Raw genomic sequence first — 25,369 nt, forward strand, 5'->3', positions numbered from 1 at the left:
TTTTTTTTCAAGGGTTGTGGTTGGTTCTGAGGTACCAGACTCAAGTTTCACTTGAGAGTTCTGGTCTTCAGTGGAGGCATGGGTTCAAATCCCACTTCTAACTCAAGTGATGTAGTGAGGGTCTGAGGTGGGCATGATTTAGACAATGGCAGGAGTGGTCAGGGAGTACCTCTAAGAAGAGACCCTGAGGTCTTCTGAAGGAGAAGGAGTGGGTCTCTGTGATGAGTAGGGAACAGCATTCAAGGCTGGGGGAACAGCATGAATGAAGCCCAGAGGCTGAGTTTAATGGATTTGCAGAACCACTAGGAGGACAGGAATGTGAAGGCAGGGAATTTTCAATGGAATTTTAGATTGGGTCCCCCAAGGCCTCGTACAGGGAGTAGTTTGAGTTTTCATTCAAGAGAACCTGAAGGGTAGGAAAATGACTTTTGTTTTCAAAAGGTTGACCTCACTGCTGAATGAAGGGAAGGAGAGGTTGAGAGGCAAGAGTGGAAGTGAGCATGGGGAGAAGGCTGTTTACAGCCAGAATGAGAGACATCGATGACAGGGAATCCTGTGTGGGATGTCTGTGTGTGTGTGTTAAGCACGAGTGTGACATATGTGTGCTGGCATGTAGCAGTCACAGGGAATAGGCAAGTGAGTAGATTTGGCGTGATGTAGGCATTGGAATTGAGGTCACTTTGTCTGAGAGTGGTTCCCAATAAGGAATGACCCACCCCAACCTCCCTCCCCCAGAGGACATCTGACAGTGTGGTCGAGGCAGTTGAGTTGTCCTGACTGATGTGGGTGCATGCTCTCGGCGTCAGGTGAACAGAAGCCAGGCACTCTGACGTTCTCCTCGCCCGTTAGATCTGTATTTACAGATTAAAAACACAAATATTTATGCAGAAGAACAATGGGCTGACTCCTCCCGTGTGATCTGTAGCCTCTGAAAACCTGCTGGAGCGTCAGCTGATTCCACAGCAGCGAATATAAGTTGTGCAAACATGGGCATACTGCTGAGCGGTTCATAAGCTTGATATCTTTCACTCCTCACAGCGCCGTGAGAGGACAGTATTCTGTAATTCATCCCGTTTCTCATAAGGCCACTGGGTCTCAGAGAGGCTTTGTTTTTGTTTTTTGTTTTTTTTTCTATATTTTATTAATTTTCATAAACATTTACAGAGATTTTGGGTTTCCATTCATTCATTGTTGCACTATTCTCTCTACCCTCCTCCCAGTTTGTTCTTGTCCAAATGCCACAGTGCTTGTCAAAGCCAGTTCTGATTAATCTTCTTTGTCAGTGTATCCTTTGCCATTCCCTATCATTCCTCCCTGAGAGAGACTTCACCCTGAGTCATAAGGAAAAGGGGATGGCGTATTCTCTTAGCTACTTCCTGCTGAAAAGGGACGCTGTGGGTTTCAGGGTGAAGATCTTCTCTCACTACTCTAAAGGGCCCCTTTGGCAGTAGGAAACACATAGACTGTTATGGAGATTGATTTTGGAATTTAGATGCACTCTTATTGATTGTGCTTGGCCGTACATGTTCATATCCTTGAAGATGTATCATGGGGGTGTTGCAACCTAGAAGACACAAATTTGACTAACAAGTTATAAGTACATGAGTCCAAAAATTATGGAAAAGTAAAAGAAAAGATTCTTTCATTGTTTTACAAACCCTCCCCCAGGTCCCCTCCACCATGTAGCCCTCGCTCTAGTCTCCTGTGATGACAGAAATACCTAGTTATATATCCTCAGAGAGGCTTTGATGGTATCCGGGGTCACACAGCCAGTAAACAGAACAAAGGCTGGATGCTAGATCTGCTATCCCATATCCCTCTCTCCCTCTTGGGTCCCTGCATTCTTCTCCTAGCTCTGCTGACCCTGTCACCCTCCCTTCCCTGTGCCCTCCAGTCTGCCCAGTCCCTTACCTCCTGGCCTCACTTGGGTATGACTCGCTGCTGTAAAACCCTTCCCATTGCTTTCTCAGGCTGAGTGAGACTGCACTGTCCTCAAGAAGCCCCCTGATCCTGGCCAAAATCTTCAGCTTGTGCCCACGTGTTCAGAAGGTGGAGCTGAGGTAGGCAAAGGGCCTGGTCCACCAGGACAAAGAGTCCCTGCAGGTTGTACTGGGGTGTGATGGGTGTGAGAAGGTGGAATGGAGGCCTTAAAGCCCATGTCAGATACGATGCTTCACAGAGAGGGCTGGCTATCTCCTGGGGACCTCCAGAGGCTGTGGCTAAAAGGGGTTAACTCAGGTGCTGTCTGTTCCAGGTCCCTGCATTGCTTATCCCTGCACTTCCGGTCCAGCGATGAGCCGGAAGGTGTGTTCTGTGGGTAAGTGACTCAAACCATATAGCCTGTCAGTCGGGGGTCATTGGGAATGAGAAGACACGGCCTCCAAGTGCTCAAAACAGAGCAAGAACTATCTGATTGCAGTTCATCCCCCCTGCAAAAATCCTGCAAACCAGCTCGTGTCATCTAAGTGATAGTTTACAGAAAGAAACAGAAGCCCGGAGCAGGTCAGTTCTTGTCCAAAGGCAAATAGCAAGTTCACATCAGATTGAACTAGAGGTCAGGACCCCTAGGAGCGTGACAGAGCTTTCCAGTGTCCCCTTCAGGTATTTATGTTTAGCTCACAGCGGTAGAAGGGAGCCACTACACTGAAGGACATTTACAAAGATTAAGGGGAGTGACACGTGTACACAGCAGATGCTCAGAGGTGTGAATGTCCTTGCTCCTGCATCCCCGGTGTGAAGGAAGAAGATACTGCCCTGGTGTCAGGAGACTGGAGGAGGATTGAAATTCAGAGATAATTCTTCTAGTAACTACTTAATGACACTGGCTTACGGAGAGACTATTAACCAGAACCTCCAAAGCCTCGGCAATAGCATACAAGAAATGGAAGAGCTAACATTTGTTGAGCACAGCTGATCTGCAAGGCCCGTGCAAAGGGCTTTATGCGTATTAACCCTCACAAGCCTCACAGCTGTGGTCACACAGGAAAAGTGGTGGCGGCAAATGTGAATGCACGGAGCTTCACTGCGTTTCTAGAATTTTCTCTGGAAAACAAAACCCAACACATTGCCAAGTGGCAACAGACTCCTGACTGATCCTCTCCTGGATTTCCAAGACTGAATGTCACATGGAAGGAGATTGTCCATCTTTCTCCGGAGAAGCTACCGGTGAATTAGAACTGACAGAGGGAGCAGCCTTTGAGTGAACTGCACAGCTCTCTGTGGACCACTCATCAGAGCCATTGGAAACACTCATGGTCAAGGTCAAGAACTTCCCCTCCTCCAACAAAAGAAAAGGATTTCTAGAAAGTGGTTGTGTTATCATGAGCCTTCAACCAAGACTCACAGGGGGATGCTATCAACAACAGATCTGAAACTTGCTCACATCCTCACAGCCACCCTGTTTGAGCCCATTGTTGTGGTCCCTGGGTCAGTGCATTTCCTTGAGAGTCTTCCTCTCTCTCTCACTGACCTTTCCCAGCATGCTGTCTGTCCCCAAGGACTGGCCCATCCTGACAACATGTCCAAAATACATGAGAGAAGTTTCACCATCCTTGCCTCTTAAAGGGCACCCTGCCAGGCTGTGGACGCACCCTGCCAGAAGTGCCTGGTTGCATTTCCTTCCAGACAGATTTGTATATTTTTTTTTGGCAGTCCATTTATTCATTATTTTCTCAAATTCTACCATCCAAAGGCATTGAATTGAGTCTTTGAAGACTCTTCCTTAACGCCAAACCTTCTGATGCATACAAAGCAAATGAAGATATCATGGCTTAGATCAGAAGTGGGGTGATTGCCATTGAAATGGCTCCAACTCATAGGCGACCCTATATTGTCCTTGTTAAGCCGTGCTCCATGGGGTTTTCTCAGTGGCTGATTTTTCAGAATTGGATTATCAGGTATCTCTCTAGGTGGAGTCAAACCTCTAGTCATTCCGTTAATAACCAAGCATATGCCCAAAGTGGTAAATATTTGGCATTTTGTAGACCGTAAGCTCTGTCACTGCTCAGTTCTACCTCTGAAGCTTGAAGAGAGCCATAATAATGGATAAACAAATGAGCGTGGCTGTGCTCTGAGGGCCTCGTCAGCAGGGAGTGGGACGAACCCAAAGACAGTGTCTCTTTGTGGGTTGGCGTCCACCAGCCTCTCTCAGGGAGAAAGATGCACCTTCTTCTCCAGTGAGATTTAAAGCTGCAAGAAACCCACTGGAGGGATCAGCTATGAGTCAGTTCTGACTCCACAGCAGTGACTTTAAGTTTGAGCGTTCCAATGAAGCTGTCCTTACAGACAGTGACATTTAAATTCTATATAATGCTTACATGTCATGCAATAGTATTTCTTTTTAATTTGGTTTTCAATCACTTGAAAATATAAATGCTCTCACACAGAATAGGCAACTGTGAACATGGTTTACTGACCCCTGTCCTAGCCCAACACCACCCAGACTACCAGAATTTGTGATTCAGGATTTTCCAAACAATAAGACCTAGGCCACAATGAGATGAGCTGTAGGAGGTTTAACAAATCGGAGAGTAGTTCAGTATCACTGACTCCTTTCTCAATTTTCTGTCTGATTAAAGCAAGGAGGTAGCCTCCATCGTGGACAGCTATGAGCGACGCAATGAGGGCGTTGCCCGAGTTATCGGGACTTTGCTGGGAACTGTCGACAAGCACTCAGTGGAAGTTACAAATTGCTTTTCAGTGCCCCACAATGAGTCTGAAGATGAGGTGGCTGTTGACATGGAATTTGCTAAGAACATGTATGAGTTACACAAGAAAGTCTCTCCAAATGAACTCATCCTAGGCTGGTACGCTACAGGCCACGACATCACAGAACATTCTGTACTGATTCATGAGTACTATAGCCGAGAGGCCCCCAACCCCATTCACCTCACTGTGGACACCAGCCTCCAGAATGGCCGCATGAGCATCAAGGCCTATGCCAGCACTTTAATGGGTGTCCCTGGAAGGACCATGGGAGTGATGTTCACACCTTTGACAGTGAGATACGCATATTATGACACCGAACGCATTGGAGTTGACCTCATTATGAAGACCTGTTTTAGTCCCAACCGGGTGATTGGACTCTCAAATGACTTGCAGCAGGTTGGAGGAGCATCAGCCCGCATCCAGGATGCCCTGAGCACAGTATTGCAGTATGCAGAAGATGTGCTATCTGGAAAAGTGTCAGCTGACAATACTGTGGGCCGCTTCTTGATGAGTCTGGTCAACCAAGTACCTAAAATTGTTCCTGATGACTTTGAGACCATGCTTAACAGCAATATCAACGACCTGCTGATGGTGACCTACTTGGCTAATCTCACACAGTCACAGATTGCCCTCAATGAGAAACTTGTAAACCTGTGAACAGGCCCTAAGAAGCATTCCTGCCACTCTAGGCTCAAACCTTGGGAGACAGAGTAAAGGAAAAGATAGTTTCTTTGAGGCCTTGAGTCACATTGAATCAGGCAACTGGATGACTTAATCTAAATAAACATACCTTGCCTTTTGTAGAAAAAAAAAAAGGAGGAAGTCTGAGTTGGGTGTTAGTGTGACTTTAACACCACTCTAACACTTGCCAAGCTTCCTTTCTGATCAAGAGCCCTCAGCAGGACTCGTCACATTTAAAGACAATGACAGTTTGCTTTTATTTTTTGTTTTTAGGTTTTCACATTGTGTCAAATAGTAGCAGCTTTCCACTTAAGTTAGGGTACAAGTTTTTCTTTTAAAAATAAATGTGTTCAAAAAAATAAATGCATGTTTGTCAATTAGCTGATTTAAAGAAAATATTAAGCAAATGATAATATAATTTGAAATTGAAGACTATAGGAAATAACAAAGATAAAGAGGGATCAAAATGTGCCATAGATTTTAGAGACTTTCTGATTTTAAGGGTTTTTTAGATTGTTATTGTTATGTGCAATCAAGTTGCCTGTGACTCGTGGCGACTCTATGTACAACAGCCCTGAAACCTGCTCTATCCTGTGCCAGTCTTATTGTCTCTGGCACGCCTACCCCCATTATCCTAGTCATTGAGTCAATCCATGTCATCAAGGGTCTTCCTCTCTTGCACTGTCCCTCCACCCTCCCAAGCATGATATTCCTTTCCAAGGACTGGTCCCTCCTTGCAACATGCCCCAAGTATGTCAGACGAAGCCTCAGAATCCTTGCCTCCAAGGAGCAGCCTGGTCTCATCCTCTCTAGGACAAACTTGTTTGTTTTCCTAGCAGTCCATGGTATATTTAATACTCAGCACCACAGCTCAAAGGCATCAATTCTTCTATCATCCCTAGTCATTTAGATAGCTAGCTGTCCTAATTATTTGGCTGTTGTGTGGTTTCCTTTTAGACTTTTCAAAGGCAGGCTTTGTGGCTGATTTAACCACAACACCAACAGCCCTTCCCAGGAGTGAACCTCATACATATTCCCTTTCCCCACCTCTATGCTTAGTTAGTTAGAAGGCTGAGGGGTGAGAGGGTTAAGGTGAAGGAGAGGGCACCCAGCCATTAAAATTACCCTGGACACACCCATGTTTATTGTGATTTTGTTCGCAATAGCAAAGAGCTGGAAACAACCCAAGTGCCCATCAACAAATGAATAGATAGAGAAGCTCTGGTATATTCACACAATGGAATACTATACTGCATTGAAAAACAAGGAACTCATGAAATATTATGGTAAGTGGATGACTTCCTAGAGGAAGTTATGCTGAGTGAAAGATCTCAGTCACAAAAGGACAAATTTTGTATAGGGCCACTATTGTAAAACAGGACTGACATTGGAGTTGAGGAAAGACAGAGAAGAAGGAGAAAATGATGTATACTCTATTCCAACAGATGAGGGAGAAAACTGTTTAAAAGGGATATATGTTTAGGTATTATTGGCATGTCAGGAGTCCAGAATGAAAGCCGCACAGTGCAGTGGACTTGGGGGGAGGGATTGCATAACAATGAAAGAGTCTTATTTATCAAGGAGAAGAGTGAATTAGGGGGAGGAGGTGTGCAGGGAGAAAAGTGCAACAATGAATGACTGGAGACCCTAAGTCTCTGTAAACTTTCATTAAAATTAATAATAAAAATCATTTACCCTGGAGCCGTAATTCTTCTTCAACTTGAACCTGAACCGGAGTTACCCGGAGAGTTAAAGCATGAATTGCTGAGTCTTGCTCTAGAGTTTGAGTTTATAGATTTGCTCTGCAGTGCCAGAATTTGCATTTCAGCAAGTTCCTATATGATGCTAACACAGGTTCCAGGGCCAGTCAGGGTCACTGCTTCCGGGAGTACAGAAGTGGGTTCCAGGGAGGGCCTGCTGGAGGTAGGAGTGATCAACAATGACTATTTCCAGAAGACTTGTGCTTGAGTTTGGAGCTAACGCTTCGGTTCCAGAGGAGCGCTGGCGGCTTGTTGTTGTTGTTGTTGTGTGCCATCAAGTCAGACCAACCATAGGTGACTCTTCAGTGGGTTTTCAGAGGCTGCAAATCGTCCAGGAGGAGATTGCCTATTGCACTGCCAACACAAAAGTATGTAATTCAAATCCACCGGCTGCTCCATAGGAGAAAGATGGCCAGTCTCCTCCTGTGTGATTTATTGCCTCTAAAAACCCACTGGAAGGTCATCTGTGGGTCAATTCCAACGTGATAGTACACAACCACAACATGCTTGAGTACTGACCGTCAAAAGAACAGATGTGACTTGGAGGATGTGCAACCAAAGTGGCCCTCAGAGGCAAGGACGGTGACATTTGGTCTCTCATATTCGGGGTCTATTGTCAGAAGGGGCCATTTCTTGGAAAAAGACCTTGTGCTTGAAAAGGAAGAGGGTGAGTGAAAGAAAAGAAGACCCTCAATCAGACGGATTGACACAGTAACTAACAGTGGACTCAGGCACGTCCGAGATGGTGAGGATGGCACAGGAGAGGGCAGAGTTCAGGTTCATTGTTCGGAGGGTATGAACTGTAGTGGACTCAATGGTACCTAACAACATCAACAACACGCTTGGATGGTGCGTCACTGGAGCTTCTGAACCATGACTAATGAGACAGCTGTTCTGGTGACCGGTCCACCCCTCCTCAGCTTGTTCCTTCCCTCCGGCAGGTTCCCAGGCTGCCACCTCCTGCAGGAGCATGTGGAACCCCTGTGCTGGCTGCTGAAGGAGTGTGCACCCATCCATCACCTGGAGTGAGTTGGGGATAGAACATTGGGACAGGAATGCGTTTGGGATAGGAGTGTGCACCAGAGGGATATTTGTGTGTGTGAATGAGAGACAGACAGACAGACAGAGAGGAGAGAGACAGACAGAGAGACAGAGAGAGGGAGGGAGGAGAGAGAGTGTGTGAGTGTCTGTTGTGACTCATACCTGGGTGAGTACTGCCAAGGTCTTCTGGAACTCTGAATCACATACATAAGGTTTCTCCACGTTGAAAGGAGATAAAACTGGTAGCTCCAGCAGTTGCAAAAAGCCACAAATATTTTATTTGTCATATTGTATAAAAGTCAAGTGATGGATAAAGAAAGGGGGTGCAGGGCTGCAAGCCACACAACCCCTCCTGAAACCCAGGATGGCTACATCCTGTTGGAAATGTATTCAAATGAGAACATAAAAGCTTTTCTCTCACATCAATGTGCTAAAAGGGAATTGCACCTACGTCTTTCCTGTAGGTTTCCTTTGGTACAAGAGACTTTTGAGATGATGGGTAACCATAACTCACCAAGTGACCAGTCTTCCCCAAACACTGGATATTTACAGACACCAGGAGGAGATAAAGCAAAAAGTGTCACTTGAAGGAGTGTTCTCAGTTAATGTGACAGGTGAGCCCAGAGCCAGGCAGGCATTTTCCTTTTTAGTCCAGAGAGTGTAGGCTCTCATGCAAGCGAAGCAGGCCTGAGTTAAGTGTTCTTTTGTTCTCCAGGGAGGCTGCCTTTATTTTCCCTGCTAACGCTGGCTGTGCCTAACAAAGGAACTTTTCTAGGGGACTGTGTGGGTGAATCTCAGAGGAGCCTGCATGCGTGTGTTTTCCCAAGTCAGCAGTTTGATTTCTTGAATTGGTACTTGGATTTAATCAGCTTGAGAGCAAAGGCAAACAGCCCAAAACAAAATGAAAAGCTGATTAGCCAGGCTCTTGCCAGCACAGCATGCCATGCTTTTACTGTTAAGCATCTGCACCCATTGTACCTTCCCCACGCCACACCACGTCCCTTCAATGATGGGCCTAGTTTCACAGTGTATGTTCTTTGATCTAATTTGGGAAACTCTTCACAAAAGATCTCGAGCCTCACGCTCTGCTGACTGATTTAAAATGAAGGATCCACTGATTTGCTTGGCAGGAATCCGGCTTAGTCTGGGAATGTTAGCAGGCAGTCAGTGTCCTCGTTCTGGGCTCTCTTGCGTGGACAAAGAAAGGAACCGGGTGAGAGACAACAGCAAGTTTGAGGGTGGACACAACCCCTGATTTGGGCCTAGTTCAGCCCTTCTTAGGCTTCGTTTGTCCTGCTCAAAATAACCCTGGCATGAGCCAAGCCCTTGTTACAGCACGCGGCCCAAGAGGACAGGAGTGAAGCTGACAGTAAAGACAGTTTTATTAGCAGAGACACCCCACAGAGAGACGGTTATTCCCTGAAAGTAAAGAAGTAAAAGTAAAGTGGAGAAGGCCTGACGGCATGTGTGTCCTGGGCTAATTGAGCTGGCTTTCTCCCTCATTTGAGCGTGTTTTCAGGCTTGAGTCTGGGCCAATAGGATGATGTTGCAGGGAGTTAAAAATTTAGTTTTGTGTTGTTTTACCTTCGAGTCGGAACCGACCCATAGCTGACCCTCCGGTGGGTTTTCAGAGGCAGTTAATCATTGCACGGGAGGAGATTGTCCATCCATCTCCTGCTGAGCAACTGTTGGCCTCAAACCGTGTGCCTTTGGGATTGCAGCTCACCTTCTTGCCACTGGGTCACCAGAGCTCCAGCCCGTCGTTCTTGGCATCACTGATGCCGTGAAGAGTCTCTCATGTGCCTAAAATGCTCACTAGGTTTCTTCTGGGCTCAGCCTTTGTGAGACATCAGTACAGAGCTGCTTAGATCCAGTGCTGCCTGCATCTGGTTCTGACTGGGCAGCGCTTGGTCCCAGCCGCTTCGCCCAATCTTTGCCCTCTATGGCTTCCTACCATGACTTGTGCTTGGTGTTGCCAGACGTACCTAATTCTGACCCTAGGGGGGAAGGGGCTGGAGTCAGGCAGTGTGAGGACTTTGTGGGGAGAGGGGGGCGTCTCTGGTGGTTGAGAAGAAGGTGGTTTCTGGGCCTTGGGAGCCCAAATAGGGCTGCCCCCTGTGGGAGTAGGTTACACAGTAATAGTAACAATAATAAACCAAACAAACTCACTGTTGTCTGCTTAATTCCAGCTGAGGGTGACCCTTCAGCAGGTCCTGAGGCCGCCTGGTCTTTCTGGAGTGGTTGGTGGATTTGAACCACAGACCCTTCCGTTAGCAGCCCACCCTGTGATGCCCTACTCCACAAGGCTCAGCTAAGACGTATTGACCCCTTTCTCCTGTCAGACTCTACTCTATCTGGATTAGCTCTCTGTATCCTTTCCTGTTGGTGTTGTCATTGAATTGATTCCTGCTCATAGCCACCCCATGTAACACAGTGGGACTACCACACAGGGTTTCTTTATAGGGGCCAGGCCTTTCTTCCGCAGAGCTGCCAGGGAGGCTTATGCTGCAAGCTTCCTAGTTAATAAACAGTTGCTTAACTGCTGTGCCACCACCACTTCTAACAACACTAGTGTTGCACCCGTTGCACCGCCGATGCAGGAACTGAGACACAGAGAAGGAAGAATTTGCCTAAGATCTCACAGCTAGTATGACTCGGAATCTTTGCTCATGGCATTAGGAATCTAGGGTAAGACCAGTGGAAAACAGAGAGCTGGAAAGGAAAAAGAATACAGTCATTAGGCCTTGTTTAATGTCCGTGAGACATTGTCTAGGGAGCTCTGGGGCCCTACTGCATAACATAAGACATTTCATGACCTGGACATGGAGCGATTTTACACACTGTGCGAACACCGTGTCACAGTCCGGTGCTGCTTGGTCTCTAAGCCTCCCAGCAGCTCTCACGTCTTCATAGTGAGCAAGGTGCTGAGAGGGACTTGCTTTGGAGTTTGGTCCTCGATCCACGTGTTACAAATTCCTCCGCATCTGATACAGACCCCTCTTGCGTCTTTGTCAGCTGGAAGCTTTCCGTGAAGTCAGTCTTTTTTACAGCTTGTGGCATCATTTGCCCCCATTGTTTTTCAGGAGCATCCTGATTGTCCAGTGAGACACGACTAGATCGTGAGCAATAGTGGTCACTGATTTCCTACCTTCATGTTACTTCATAGCCTTTTGTTTCACATCCAAATTGAAGTTCCTCCCCTGCCTCTTGCTGCTGCGATCACTCAGACTGGTTGTACAGCGTTTGGGGGCATAACCCACTTAAACAGAGGGTAATGCTCTGGAGCTGCGGGAGGCACGTGGTGCACAAGGGTGAATGCTGCTGCCGGAATGTCAGTGCATACCTGGTATATGGTAAATTTTATCGCACGTACTAAGCCAGTAGAAGAGGTTTTTTATTATGACTATAAAAAATGCATGTACCCCGGGTTTCGGCACCAAAAAAAATGCATGTACCATAGACTGTGTACTGTATCCTTAAGTGACGGGTTATTTTTTAATTTTATTTTATTAATTTTTTAAAATTCTTTTTTGTGCGTGTACTGTCAGATCAGATCTGACTGGTATAGGAGAACATTGTCCCTCCTTCTCCAGCAAAGCATCTGGTGGATTCGAACCGTGCACCTCTGGGATTGCAGTGAAGCTTCTTGCTACTATGTACTGTGTCCTTATACACCTGACAGGGCAATCACTTTGTATACTAGAGACAAACGAGACATGTTGCATGCAGGAAATATAACTCTTTATTTAAAAATTTTGTTTGTTTTATTCTGGTTTACTTACAAAGTTCAGAAACATTGGTTTTCACACTGGATCTTTCCTTTTTCCTTTACAGACCCCTCCCTCCACCCATCAAATTGTGAGCCCTGTGATTACCGCCCCCCAGTTGCCCGTCCTCACCTCTCTGCTCCTATCCTCCCCACCTTGGCTCTTCATACACATTTTACTAGTTATTGGGAACATAGCTTTTACTATGTCTCACTCTCCAATTGAGACTTCTGAACTCTGTTTAATCTTTTATTATTTTATGTGTGTGTACCGTCAAATCAGATCTGACTGGTACAGGAAGAGATTGTCCCTCTTTCTCCGGCAGAGCATCTGGTGGATTCGAACTGTGCACCTCTGGGATTGCAGTACAGCTTCTTGCCACTAGGCCACCAGAGCTCCCCAGAACTCTGTTATAATCTTACAAGACCACAGGCTTGTCTGCAGTGAGCCGTTGTCTATTGTGATGTTTATGTATATCCCTGGATGGGACAAAGAGTCTGCACTTGGTTACTAAAACTTTGTCAGTTTGAATCCACTCAAAGGCACAGTGAAACAAAATCCAGGTTCTCTTCATCTGAAAGATTACAGCCCTACTATCGTCCTACTCTAGCATGCATGGCGTGGCCATGACAAGGAGTTTAGGCCTGGGTAAAGGTGTGTATCTCTATTTGGATATTCACATTTTTCTGTAAGCAAAGAAGGTCTATGTTCAGCTCCTAAAAATACACGATTGGTTCGTCTGAGCCATCCAATGGTGACCCTAAAATAATGTGAAATGCAACAAGCTTCAATTTTCCATAATTAGGGGCAAAATGAGTTCAAAATTGTTGTTGTTGTTGTTGTTGTTATGTGCCGTCGAGTCACTTGCGACCCTATGTACAACAGCCCTAAACCCTGCTCTATCCTGTGCCAGTCGCACTGCCTCTGACACACCCATCCCGATTACCCCAGTCACTGAATCAATCCACCTCATAGAGGGTCTTCCCTCCTACGCTGTCCCTCTACTCTACCCAGCATGATGTCCCTCTCCAAAGACCTGTCTCTCCTTGCAACATGCCCAAAGTATGTCAGACAAAGCCCCAGAATCTTTGCCTCCAAGGAGTAGCCTGCTTTAACCCTCGGACAAAAAAATTAGATTTTCCTAGGTAGACTAATTATTTGTCTCTGAAGCTGTATTCAAACCCACAGAACATTACAAGAAGAGAAGGGAAGAAATTTCCGGTTCGACTTGTACGGCATTCAAAAATGAAAAGGAGGAAACAGTTTGTTAAATGAATCCTCCACACGTTTGCCTTTTTCTTGAATTTGTTCTTGTCCAAAAATCGTGGCTTGGTAGATCCAGGCTCAGGGTCATGTCCAAACTAGCTAGTGTTTCTCTAACTCCTGAAAGCCTTGCACAGGGGCCCTGGGAGTGGTCCCCAGCCGGTGAGAGGGCAGATGAGACCCAGTTTACTGTGGTTCTGGTGAGGGGGCACGGGAATGGTGAATGAGAGGAGGTGATAATTCTAGCAGTGGCACAAGAATGGTGAGGGTGGTCGTGGCGGCCTCAGACTGGTGGTGAACATGATGGTGGTGGTGTTAGGCATGGTGTCACCGCTGCTAATGGTGATGTTGACTTGATGGTGGTGATGACGGTAAAGTGGTGCTGATGGTGCAGTGTGAGCTGAGTCACAGTGATGGGAGACCCAGTGGCGACGGCACCACTGAGTGGACAGAGGGGAAGGAGACACGTCTGACCACTAACCAGCCTGTCTTTGCCTCTTACAGCCTCTCGGCAAACCTGCTGGGTGATGATGGTCTCAGGAGTCTCCTGGAATTACTGCCTCAGGTGTCCGTCTCTGGTTCGCTTCAGTAAGTGAGCCATAACCTCAAAGGCAGCAAAGGAAGAAAAACTTCCCTGGGCCAAGAGCATCATTAATAGGCCTCTTTTGAGAGAATTCCTAGAAAATCCCAGAAAACAGGGATCCCAGAGGGGAAAGGGTGTTTCTGATCATAGCTTTACTTACGTGGGTCTTTCCCTCCTTCCTTCATGCCCACCATCAGCAGAACCCCCACTAGACACTTAAGAGGGGCTGCGTATCGTCATACAGCGGACCTGGCCCTACCGATAGCCACCCCCAGTCAAACTCAATGCTGGAATGGACAGTTCGTCCTCCCAAACTCTAGACCAGGGTTCAGCCCACCCCGGCTCCTGGTTCTTCCCACCCCAATCTGACCCAATCTACAGGGCTCATAGTAGACAAAGTCCCTAGGATGTCCGCCCCACTCTCGCCTGAGCAAGGATACAACCTGAGTTGCTAGACAACTGAACTCCGGGAGCCTCTGACCATTGTGGAGATGGAGCTGCCAGGGCCCTACCCCAACCACAGTGTGAGCCTCACCCCAGATCGCAGCCTGACACCCGAGCTGCCACATGGGACAGGGACACTCAGAGCCTCTCTCTGGCTTTCAGTGTCGCAGTCTGCAGGACAGTGTGGCCTGTCTCCTCGGATCTGAAAGCTGGAGGTGGGAGGTGCTGGACAGGGCTCCCCTAGGTACCCCCTCCACCCTGAGTCCTGAGCCTCTTTTTTTATCCCCCCAAGTCTGAGCCACAACAGCATCTCTCTGGAAGGTGTCCTGTACCTGGTGGAGGCCCTTCCTGCCTGCCCACGTATCCGAGAGGCCTCAGTGAAGTAAGACGGTAGTGCTTGCAGGGATCAGGGGAGGAAGCAAGCTTCACATACTGAGTGCTTCTGCCTGTGTGACTTGAGGCAGTCCCAGCCTCAGGGTTCATGAATGAGGGGTTCTAATTTCCAAGCATTCCTGGTACCTGGGGTGCTTGGAGGACGGAGGTTGTGGGATGAGGCAGGCCAGGTTTGTACATCCTCATGGGATGAGAGGAGCATCTCTTCTGATTGGCAAGGGCCTTCTCTTCCTTTCTTGTTTCTGGGGGTCCTGTGCCTCTTCTTCTTCTGCACCCCCATTGGCTTCTGGTTCCTTAGGACACTGGCTGATCTGGCCCGTGGGGCACCCCACACCCCTCTCTCTGCAGCTTGAACTCCAAGCAGAGCTTTTGGATTCACTTCTCCAGGAGCGAGGAGGCTGAGAAGACACTGTGGTAATTCCTGGGGGAATGCGGATGGGAGAGAAATGGGGAGCATCCCTGTAGCTATCTCCATGGCAGTTTCTTTGTCACCTTCTCCTCCTTTAGACCCTTCCCTCTCCCTCACTGCCTGGGCTGTAGTCTCCCAGAACTGCCCTCCATGCCCCCCGTGCCCCTCACCCCACAGCCCTCCATGCCCCTCACCCCACAGCCTTCCATGCCCCTTATGCCTCTCACCCCACAGCCCTCCATGCCCCTCACCCCACAGCCCTCTGTGTTCCCTGTGCCCCTCACCCCACAGCCCCACCTTGTTCCTCACCCCACAGCCTTCTGTGCCCCCCGTGCCTCTTACCCCACAGCCCTCTGTGCCCCCCATGCCCCTCACCCCACAACCCTCCATGCACCCTGTGCCCCTCACCTCACATCCCTCCATGCCCCATGCCCCTCACCTCCACAGCATTCCTGTAACCATGTCCCGACTTAAATTCTGGAGCTTCTGAGCATTGAGTGGAGATTTATGGTACAGATTCCACCACATACCCACTGTGTGACTTGGGACACATCTGTATCTGTCAGTTCCTTATTTGTAATATGAAAGTAACAGGTAATAGGATTATCTCGTGTATTTGGGGCATGTTGTCAAGAGACGCCAGTGCCTGGAGAAGGACGTTGTGCGTGGAAAAGGAGGCAGTCAGCCGAATTGTAGCCTGACTACAACAAGAGGCTTAAGCATAGCAGAAACTGATTGGGAGGATGGTGCAGAATCAGGCAGGGACTTGGGCTGTGGTAGACGGTCACCTGAGTCCTAGTCCCCTTGACAAGCACCAAACTGCAACAACCTCAGTGGGAATTAACGTAGTGTTTATCATATGCGTAGTTTGTTTGTGTGCTGTGTCTGTTATTGCTACACCTATCACCATCACTCCCACCTCAGCAACCCTTTATCCCTCTCTCTCAGCTTCCTGGCCGCTTTGTTGGGTCAGCTCCTCTCTACATGTCTTTCTTTAGCTGTGGTCATAGCCTCTTAACTGGTCCCCTACCTCTGGCCAGCCAGCCGTGAGTCCTCACCCCAGCAGCCAGAAGAATCCCAGCACACACGCACATCTAATTATAGGCACACACAGCCCCTCACTCACACACACACACACACAGACACACACTCCCCCTCTTGCCCTCAGGACAAAATGCAAACTCTTCAAAACCCTTTAACGTGCTCTTCTGGACTCTTCACACACACACACACACACACCCCAACCTTTAAGGATTTTCACTGTGTGTTCATTGACAACACCCCGCATTGTCTGACTTCCCTGCCTGTGTTATCGTCTCCCATTCAGCCTGGGATTCCATTCCTTTCATGGGATCAAATTCTACCAGCCCTTTAATACCCAGCTCAAATGTCAGTTGTCCCTGAGCCTCAGACAGCCCCCTGCCCTGTCACAGTGACTCTCCCCATGGTGTTTGGCTGGGTCCCCTTTTCAGCTGCTTTGAGACTACAGTCTAGGGGTATCTAGAGAAGACCCTCCCTGCCTCTCAAGACACCCTCTGATAAAAAGGCACAGTAGGTGGTGGGTAAAGTTTTGGTGGCTAGTGTCCAGCTGACTCAGATTGAAGCTAGACCCCACCCTCCCTTCTTACTGCTGTGTGGCTTCAGTGTCCCCCATGAGTGGTGCTGCATGTAAGGCACTCAATGGCCAGCACAGAGTTGGCACAAGACCACATGACTGCATGACCAAGTCCTCTAAATAACCTACTCCTCACACCTCAAGGGGGTATGGTCTCCCCAAGAGGCAGGAAACACCTCCCAGACCTGTGCACTTAGCAGGGTTCCCCTGCAGGCTTGGGGGACTTGGAGGAAGTTGGAGCTGTGGCCTCTAGGACTCACCAGCTCGCCCCTTGTCCTGTTCCCTCAGGCTGAGTGAGTGCACCTTCAGTCCAGAGCATATACTCAGACTGGCCACTGGTGTAAGCCAGGCCCTGCAGCTGACGGAGCTCATGTGAGTGACCAGGGAGTGACTGAGGAGTGAGGTACTCTGCCAGAACCACCCCAGTAATCAACCTCTGTCTCCAGACTGACTCGGTGTGGCCTGGACCTGGAGCAGCTGACCATCCTCCTGAGCCTGTTGAGGCGGCCAGCAGGGCGGCTTGACCTCAGGTATCTGCATCTTGCTCCCTGCTCCAGGGCTGGTGTGCATGGGTGGGGAGGGGGGCAGGAGTGGGCAGTGGCGTAGGGTCCACTCCATGTCCAGTCTCCTGCCCCTGTCCTTCTGTCCCTTCCTGGGGCAGGGCCTGCAATGTAGGACCTATGGGGGAGAGGGACTTTTGAAATACTCTGCCAAGAACAGAAATATTGTGGTCATGTTTATTCATTATGAAAATCTTCAAACATTCAGAAAAGTGCCATTTTTCAGAAAAGCTACCTAAAAGGAAAGGGAAGGAATAATTTTAAAACAAAACAAAAACCCAACTCAGCTCCCCATTGTCTAGATTTAACATTTTTTTTGCTTCATGTTTTTGGCAGCTGTATTTTGAAATAAGTTACAGACAATATGGTATGTTGTTTGTTGTTGTTGTTGTTAGGTAAACCCCTGCTCTATCCTGCGCCAATCTTACTGTCTCTGACACACCTACTCCCATTATCCCAGTCACTGAATCCATCCATCTCATCGAGGGTCTTCCTCTCCTGCACTGTCCCTCCACCCTCCCAAGCATGACATCCCCCTCCAAGGATGGGTCCTGCCTTGCAACATGTCCAAAATATGATATTGGATTCTTAAATATCTCAACATAAAACTCTGAAAAATAGAGACACTTTCTACATAGTGATTTTTTTTAAATTCATTTTCTTTTGTACTGATTTGCTTACATTCGTATACGTTGTTTTTCACACTATCCTTCATTCACATTGTGTTTCATATAATCCTGCCCATTCATTATGTTTTATAAAATTAATCACCATTGAACTCTACATAGTGATTTTTTTTAAGTGAGACAAAGGAATTTATTAACAGCTCCTGGGTGGGTTTGCTGTCTTAGGCTTGAGAGAGACAGCGAAAGGCAGTGAAGCCCACGTAGTGATATCTTTCTTAATGATGTATAGTACTAAGTGCAAAGTGAAATTCTGCATTTGCCCTCAAAGGTGACCACTGGCTTGTTGGGGCAGGAGACATTTGTGTGTCCCCCTTTCCCTCTTTTGTGATGGTGTGGGTTTCTGTGTGCTGTCCCTCCCCCTGGAATCAGGACCTCCTTGTCATCATAGAACTTGTTCCTGTAAAATCCCACTTTCTTGTAAATTGGAAGTGACGCAGAAGGCTCCATGTGATTCCATTTACCTCTGAGTGGCAAGAAATCTCATTCCTTGCTATAGTTCGTGAATGTTGTTGTTGTTGTCATTGTGAACCATTTAGCCCTAACCAACCCATACCTGACTCTCCAGCAGGTTTTCAGAGGTCATTTCCTGCCTCTATCTTTTTCCCATGGAGCAGGTGGTAGATTTGAACCACGTACCTTTGGGTTGGCAATGCAACTACTTACCACTAATTCACCAGACCTCCTTCAATCTGGATGCTCCCAAAAACAACAAGCCCACTGTTGTCAAGTAGAGTCCTACTCATGTTGATCCCCCACTGGTTTTCTGTGGCTGTAAATCTCAGCCAGAGGAGATGGTCTCATTGTTTCCCCACCACCGAGTGATGGGCAGGTCAATGTCTTCCAGCCCTTAAAGGGCACCACACACGCAAAATGCACTCCACCAGCAAAGCAGGCTCTTCCTCAATAAATCTTCTTAAAATAAAACCTTTCTCACTCTTAAAACAAGGAACTCATGCAATATTCTTCAAAATGGGTGACCCTGGAGGACATTATGCTGAGTGAGGTATCTCAGTCACAAAGGGACAAATGCTATATGGTGCCACTGTTGTAGAATGAGGCTGGCATTGGGGTGGGGGTAAGACTGAGAAAACTGGATGAAATATGTTTACAGCATTGAAGTCTATGGGGGAGAGAATAGTCTAAAAGTATTATATTTTAGGGCATTATTTTTATCGTAGGAGTATGCAATGAGGGTTGCAGAGGGAGGTGCGGGGGGGCGGGGATTGTGTACCAATGAGGGAGTTTTTCTTTTGCTTTTCAAGGAGAGGAGCAAAGGGGGGGGGAGGGGTTTGTGCGGGGAGAAGGGTGCAACAATGAATGAATGGAATCCCAAAATCTCTGTAGATGTTCATTGAAATGAAAAATAAATAACCTAAAGGAAAAAAATCCTCATAGAGATTTGTGGAGCATTCAAAAGCGCTGAAGAAGAAGATACTGTTCTTGTTAGGTGCCATCGAGTCCACTAGGACTCACAGCGTCTCTGTGACGGACAGATCTGAACCTTCCCCTTATCCTGTGCCGGCCTCATGATCTGTGTCCAGCTCAAGCCTGTTGTGGTAGTTCCTTTAAGGTCTCTCAAAAAGAAGAAATTAATGCTTTTAAAAAAAGTGTAGCTTTGAAAGCAGGAAGATTTCTAGAGACTCTTTGCCCCGCTGATACATGAATACACACACATTGTAGAGCATGTAGGAAATATAGAAAATTCAAGAGATAACTGTTAGTCTGGGCAAAGAGGGCCAAAGAGAGGAATGAAGAATTCAAAACTCAAATGCTGATGGCCTTGCCTGCTGCAGATAAAGAGGGCAAACAGCCTTGCCTGTCTGGCTGAGCTAGCAGGTGGCTCATAAATCAGAGTGGACTGTCCCTCCCTAAAGACTCTGTTTATAAAAATCCTCCCCAGTAAGTTCACAGTGTGACTTCCCGTCCTGCCTCTCCAGGATGAGAAACTCACCCAGGAGCTCCCCTTCACCCCTTTAATAAAGCTGCATTAAGCTTTCTCTCGTTCTCTCTGATTTCTTCTTTAAGTCCACTAACCTAACCTAACCTGACAATAACATAAAAGTCACTCCTGAGAATTCCAAGACTGAAATAACCACCATTCCATTTAGTATGTTTCTCTCAGCTCTCTCTGTTTCTTCTTTTCTCTAGGTAGGTATTTTTGCCTTTTGGTTAAAAAGAATTAGGCTGTTTTATGTGTTTTGTCTGCTTAATCTTGTAATATAATACTGCATGGACTTTTTCATAAGTCTAAAAATACCATTTTGAAAATTGTCTTTGGATTGTTGTTGTTGCATTTAATTGTTCTCATGCAAAACCTATACCTGGACTAGGAGGCTGTTGTGTGAACAGATCAAGGGACCACTGCATGGTTTTAAATGAAGAAGAGGGTGTGTCAGGGTTGTATTCTCTCTCCATACCTATTCAATCTATATGTTGAGCAAATTATTTGAGAAGCTGGACTGTATGAAGAGGAATGTGGCATCAAGATCGGAGGGCGATTCCTCAATAATCTGTGTTGTGCAGATGATACCAACTTGCTTGCTGAAAGCGAGGATTTTGAATTAAGATGCTGTTAATTTTCTGTTTTGTGCTTATGCCTGGTTGTGTACTTTTGTCACTTTAAAATCAATGAAAAACAACGGAGTCAGCACATGAAAGACGATGAAGATGGTGCAGGATCAGATGTATTTTATTCGCTTTGTGGTGCATAGTATCGCTAGGAGTTGGAGTTAATGTGATGGCACTAACTACAAAAAGAATTCCCCGTGGCTTCCTCCTTGCTCCCTCACCATGCTCTCCCCACTGTTGAGATGCACCCCCCCCAAGAGAGACCCTGTCTTTGCTTTGTGACAGGGTAGAGGAGCCATGGGTGGACAGAGTTGGGGTGCTCACACTGCTAACAACCAGTGCCCAGACCTCAGGCAACATCACTGAAATAAGGTGAGTTGGTCATCGTCTCATGGCCCTGGGTCCTCCCCTCATCTAGACATGACATGTGGGGTGGCAGCTTCCGGGATACACGGGAGCGGGTGGCACCTGCTTGTTGGACTTTATGCAGCAGTCAGGTGAAGTGTCAGGGAACAGAGTGCTGTCAGGGAATGGAGTGCTGTCTGAGATTCCCATCAAGTGTTACCATATCCCGGGAGAACACCTTGGAGATCCCATGCTGTCAGCCCTGGGCATGGCCCCTGCCTCCACCAACCCTGCCTTGGCCTGTAACCAGTGGTAACAGAGGTCATTGAGTGGCTCAGAACAAAGGCTTTGGCATCTCATTGACCTATTTTCTGATTCAGATGATCTGAACGGCCTGCGCCATTTACTGAGCGTTTCTAACTCTAACCTCCTGATCTGTGAAAAGGGGAACGATTTCCCCTGCTTGGACACTGAGTGAGACTTGCTCTGAATTGATTGACAGCCTCTGATGTGCTGTCATTGGGCCAACAGCCTGCCTCCTGGTTCCATCTGCATTCTTCCAAGAGTGACTGAGAAATAGCTTGGAGGACTTCAGTTAACACCCAGCATCTCCTTCAGCCCTTTCCCCAAACACTACCCTTACCTGTAAATATTATGCAAGTCATAATTCTTAATTCATTATTATTCAAATAAAAGCCATGAGCTGAACATGCAAATACACCCTTTCCAGGCTTGACTCTTTTAGTAAAAATGCTGGAACTTCCCCTGGTAAACCTCGCTCATGTACTAACTTAGAATGGTTGAAAAGGCACCACTCGTGGTGTTTGTGACCCAAGGGAGCGACTCCTTTCTCCCTGACTCAGGAGAAGGGGAGGAGGGGGCCCTGTCTGTTGTTCTAGGAGCTCAGGGTCAGAGCCCAGGCAGAGTCAGCCCCACCCAGCCTTCCAGCTGAGCTGCTGTGGGCCTCTCCTCGTTCATCCTTCTCTAGCATCTCAGAGACCCAGCAGAAGCTCTGTGTCCAGCTGGAATTTCCTTGTCTGGAGGAGAACCCAGAAGCTGTGGCCTTCAGGTGAGACCCGCACTTGGAAGCCCACAGGCGTGGTGGGAGCAAGGGTCCTCCTCCATCGCATTCTCATAATTGAAGAATGAATCGGGTGGGGGGTTTTTATTCACCTGTGTGCACCACCACATGACAAGCTCCTGGTGGGCAGAATCCGAGTCTCTGAAATTCAGAACTGCCACCTCCTGTTGGCTCCAGGCTGGCTCACTGTGACATTGGGACACACCAAAACCTTCTTGTCACAAAGCTGATGAAGACGTGTGCCAGGCTGCGAAAGCTCAGGTCAGCACCCCCGGGCCACTGTCGCAGTGTCTGCTGGTGGGGAGACAGCGGGCACAGCACGTGACTTGAATTCCTCCTTCCTCGTGCAGGGCAGTCTGGGGAGATTGCCAGGGGGAGTAGGGAGCCCCACTAAGAGCTCTGTGTGGTCTCCCCACCTGTGTGGAAGCGCTTGAGCATCCCTCTGGAATATGCTTGGGCTCTTCCAGCTTGTCCCAGGTTAACCTCTGCAGCGCCAGCTCCCAGCTGCTCCAGCACCTCCTGCTGTCCCTGTCGGAGCTGAAGAAGTTCTGGTAAGCACACAGGACGCGTGCTTGCTTGCACTTCTGCCCTGTCCCTGTGACCCCTGTCGTTGTTCCCTAACCCTGGGCTCGGGGGATTTCTGAGGCTGGTCACAGAGGAATCCTGCAGGCTGACCATAGCCTTAATTACACTGAGCCTTAGAAACGTTGAGTCACACAGCAAGAAAGTTTTTTCTTTACAATACACTTCCACTTTGGCCCCTTGTTGTGTATACCTTTACTCTTCTGGAATAATTGTAAGTGGAAAGGAAGGATACAAGAAGGGTAGGAAGGATGTCCATGTGCCAACTACTTATTCTTCACCCAAATTCTTCCTTGTCAATATCTTTTCACTATTTTATCATCCCTCCCTCCTCTCTCTTCTCTACTTCCTTCCCTCCCTCCTTCTCTAGCTCCTCTCAATCTTTTTTTTTCTATTTGTAAATCATTTCACAGTAAATTGCACACACCCTGCCCTTACTCCTTGATGGCATCCCGTCTACCCACTGTCAGTGAATCAGTTCTAATGATGGTGCCCTCTGTCATGTGCCCAACGCTGCAAATCTTCATGAGAGGAGACAGCTTGGTTTCTTCCAGAGCAGCTGAAAAACTACAGACTTTTTGGTTAGCAGTCCAAAGTGTTACACAAAGGAGCTCCTCTACTCTACTCCCTGATAGTTCAATAGATTTCCTAAGCATCAGGGCATTCTCTTCCTTAATCTAGAGAAAGTGTCAAATTCAGGAAAGTTGACACTGATGCACTTCTGTTGTCTAAGCTACAGTTCATATTCCACTTTTGCCAATTATCCTAATGACGTGATTTATTGCGTAGCATTTTCTAATCCCAGATTCCACACTGTGTTCAGTCATCCTGTCTTTTTTGATCTCCTCCAATCCAGAACCACGCCTCGGCTGTTTTCCCGCCCCTCATGACATTGACATGGGCAGGCATAAACTATTCTGTAGACTGTCCTTCAGCTCGAGTTAGATCTAGGATCTGCATTTGTAACAGAATATTATTACTGTTTTCTCTTGGTGCTTCAGATCATAAGGTGCATGATGTCTGTCTGTCCCATTGTTGTTGTTGTTGTGTACCATTGAGTCAGAACTGACCCATAGCCTGACCCTCCAGCGGGTTTTCAGAGGCAGTTAATCCCATGGGAGGAGATTCTCCATCCTTCTCCCACGGAGCAGCTGGTGGATTCAAACCGCAGGCCTTTGGGATTGCAGCGGAGTTTCTTGCCACTAGATTACCAGTACTCCCCATCTGTGCCACTACCAGTGACATGATCTGCAGTCACTTTAGCAAGGGCACATCAGCCAGGCTACTTCCTTTGTTAAATGGCTATTTTCTCTTGTTAATTAATAAATCTCCTGTAGAGAGATACTTTTAAACTTTGAGGCCTATGTCAGCATACTTAAATGTTCACCTAGAAATTTTAACATCTATTGATAATTCTTGCCGGAGTCAGTTATCTGAAGGATGTTTCAAAATGGGGCTTTTCTAACTTCCTATTCTCTTTCAATTCATCTGATTTCCATCAAGAACAGTGTCCTCTTTAAAAAGAAGAAGAAGAAGGCAGTCTCCTTTTGGTGCCAACCCCCTCTTTAATTCCTCTCAAATGCTTTCTATGTTGCTATTTTTAAAAAAATAAAGATACAGATCTCGTGGCAAGCAGCAGCAACTCACTAGACTTTGGAAAGATTTCGTTTCCATTGTAATTTATTTTAAGTTCCCTTCATTCTATAAAAAGTTAAATGACAAGCTGTACTGCAATCCCAAAGGTACACGATTTAAATCCACCAGATGCTCTGCCGGAGAAGGAGGGACAATTTCCTCCTGTACCAGTCAGATCTGATTTGACGGTACATGCACAAAAAATAATAAAATTTTTTAAAAAAGTTAAATGACAATACCCTCATTCTTAACTATGGCATAAATTGTGAAAGTTCTACCTACCTGAATGGGTGTGGTTTAGGGAAAGAGTAAACTCTGATGCTCCTGCTTCTAGACCACACCTTGGACTAATGATTCCACGACAGAGATTGATGGGGGAAGAAGATTGATTAAGGGGAAGAAGAGCCCTGCCCAGGTCTCCCCAGACCATGCTCCCTCCCCTGTTTCCCTGCCCCCTGCTGTCAGCATGTAGAGCTGCTGCCTGAATGTTGTCCCTTGTCCCCCAGGCTGACCTTCAGTCGTGTGAACATTGAGAGCCTCCATCACCTGGCATCTGGCCTAAGCAGCTGTCACCACCTTGAGGAGTTGGAGTGAGTTCACAGGGTTGAGTGGCCAAGGGAGGGGTGGTCCCGGCCAGCCGGAGGGGACGGTTGGTGAGGTGCACAGTGGGACTGCAGCCTCTCACTTTGCCTGCTGCTGAAGTCCAAAAAATTGAGGTGTGGCCTGGAGAAGAGGGGTGGTCAAGCCCTGTATGCTCTGAATGACTCTGGCCAGAGCGACTTCTTTACGCTTTGATCCCCTCATGTGTAACATGGAGCTCATAAGCCTTGCTTGGCCTGGGGTCCCTGTGGGGCTGAGGCACAGAGAGGGCTAAGGGCTGGGAGAATCATTATGTGCCTGCAGGCATGTTGTTCTTGTCTCCAGTTCCCGAATCCAAGGATCTGGTCTCCTGAATGCTTTGTCCCTGCTCCCTTGGGCACCCAGAGCTTGACCCTTGGAGCTACTAGGAATGTCCCCATGGAGCCTGGATCGGAGGGCTGTTCCAAGATCTTCAGTCCCTGAGCGTGTCAGGGGTACTGATGGGAAGCTGGCTTGGCACCTCAAACCCTTTCCTTGTGTTCAATTCCCTCCAGCTTGTCTAACAATCAGTTTGATGAAGAGGGTACCAAGGAGCTGGTGGGGATCCTCGTGGGGAAATGCAAGCTGAAGAAGCTGGAGTAAGTGGTGGTAGTGTTGGTAAAGGGGCCTT

General features: G+C 47.5%; 2 protein-coding genes across 2 annotated transcripts in view; both read left to right on the plus strand.

Annotated features, from left to right (window-relative positions):
* Nucleotides 1-25,369, plus strand: part of NLRC5 (NLR family, CARD domain containing 5) — a 99,920-nt gene that overhangs the window by 45,263 nt on the left and 29,288 nt on the right. Inside the window, exons 23-37 of the mRNA XM_006897140.1 lie at nt 1,971-2,060; nt 2,255-2,317; nt 2,500-2,502; nt 8,090-8,173; nt 13,724-13,807; nt 14,539-14,628; nt 14,988-15,053; nt 16,952-17,035; nt 17,110-17,193; nt 20,763-20,849; nt 21,811-21,891; nt 22,081-22,164; nt 22,371-22,454; nt 24,627-24,710; nt 25,254-25,337. Coding sequence (XP_006897202.1) covers nt 1,971-2,060; nt 2,255-2,317; nt 2,500-2,502; nt 8,090-8,173; nt 13,724-13,807; nt 14,539-14,628; nt 14,988-15,053; nt 16,952-17,035; nt 17,110-17,193; nt 20,763-20,849; nt 21,811-21,891; nt 22,081-22,164; nt 22,371-22,454; nt 24,627-24,710; nt 25,254-25,337 — 1,152 coding nt within the window. The remainder of the gene's footprint in view (nt 1-1,970; nt 2,061-2,254; nt 2,318-2,499; nt 2,503-8,089; nt 8,174-13,723; nt 13,808-14,538; nt 14,629-14,987; nt 15,054-16,951; nt 17,036-17,109; nt 17,194-20,762; nt 20,850-21,810; nt 21,892-22,080; nt 22,165-22,370; nt 22,455-24,626; nt 24,711-25,253; nt 25,338-25,369) is intronic.
* LOC102862762 (eukaryotic translation initiation factor 3 subunit F-like) lies at nt 4,591-5,510 on the plus strand. Its single transcript, XM_006897122.1, has one exon. It carries the CDS (start codon nt 4,738-4,740, stop codon nt 5,362-5,364), a length of 627 nt encoding a protein of 208 aa, XP_006897184.1. The 5' UTR covers nt 4,591-4,737; the 3' UTR covers nt 5,365-5,510.

This window comes from Elephantulus edwardii, unplaced genomic scaffold (assembly GCF_000299155.1).
Source record: "Elephantulus edwardii isolate Elephantulus edwardi_28Jun2011 unplaced genomic scaffold, EleEdw1.0 scaffold00201, whole genome shotgun sequence".
Taxonomy (NCBI): Eukaryota; Metazoa; Chordata; class Mammalia; order Macroscelidea; family Macroscelididae; genus Elephantulus; species Elephantulus edwardii.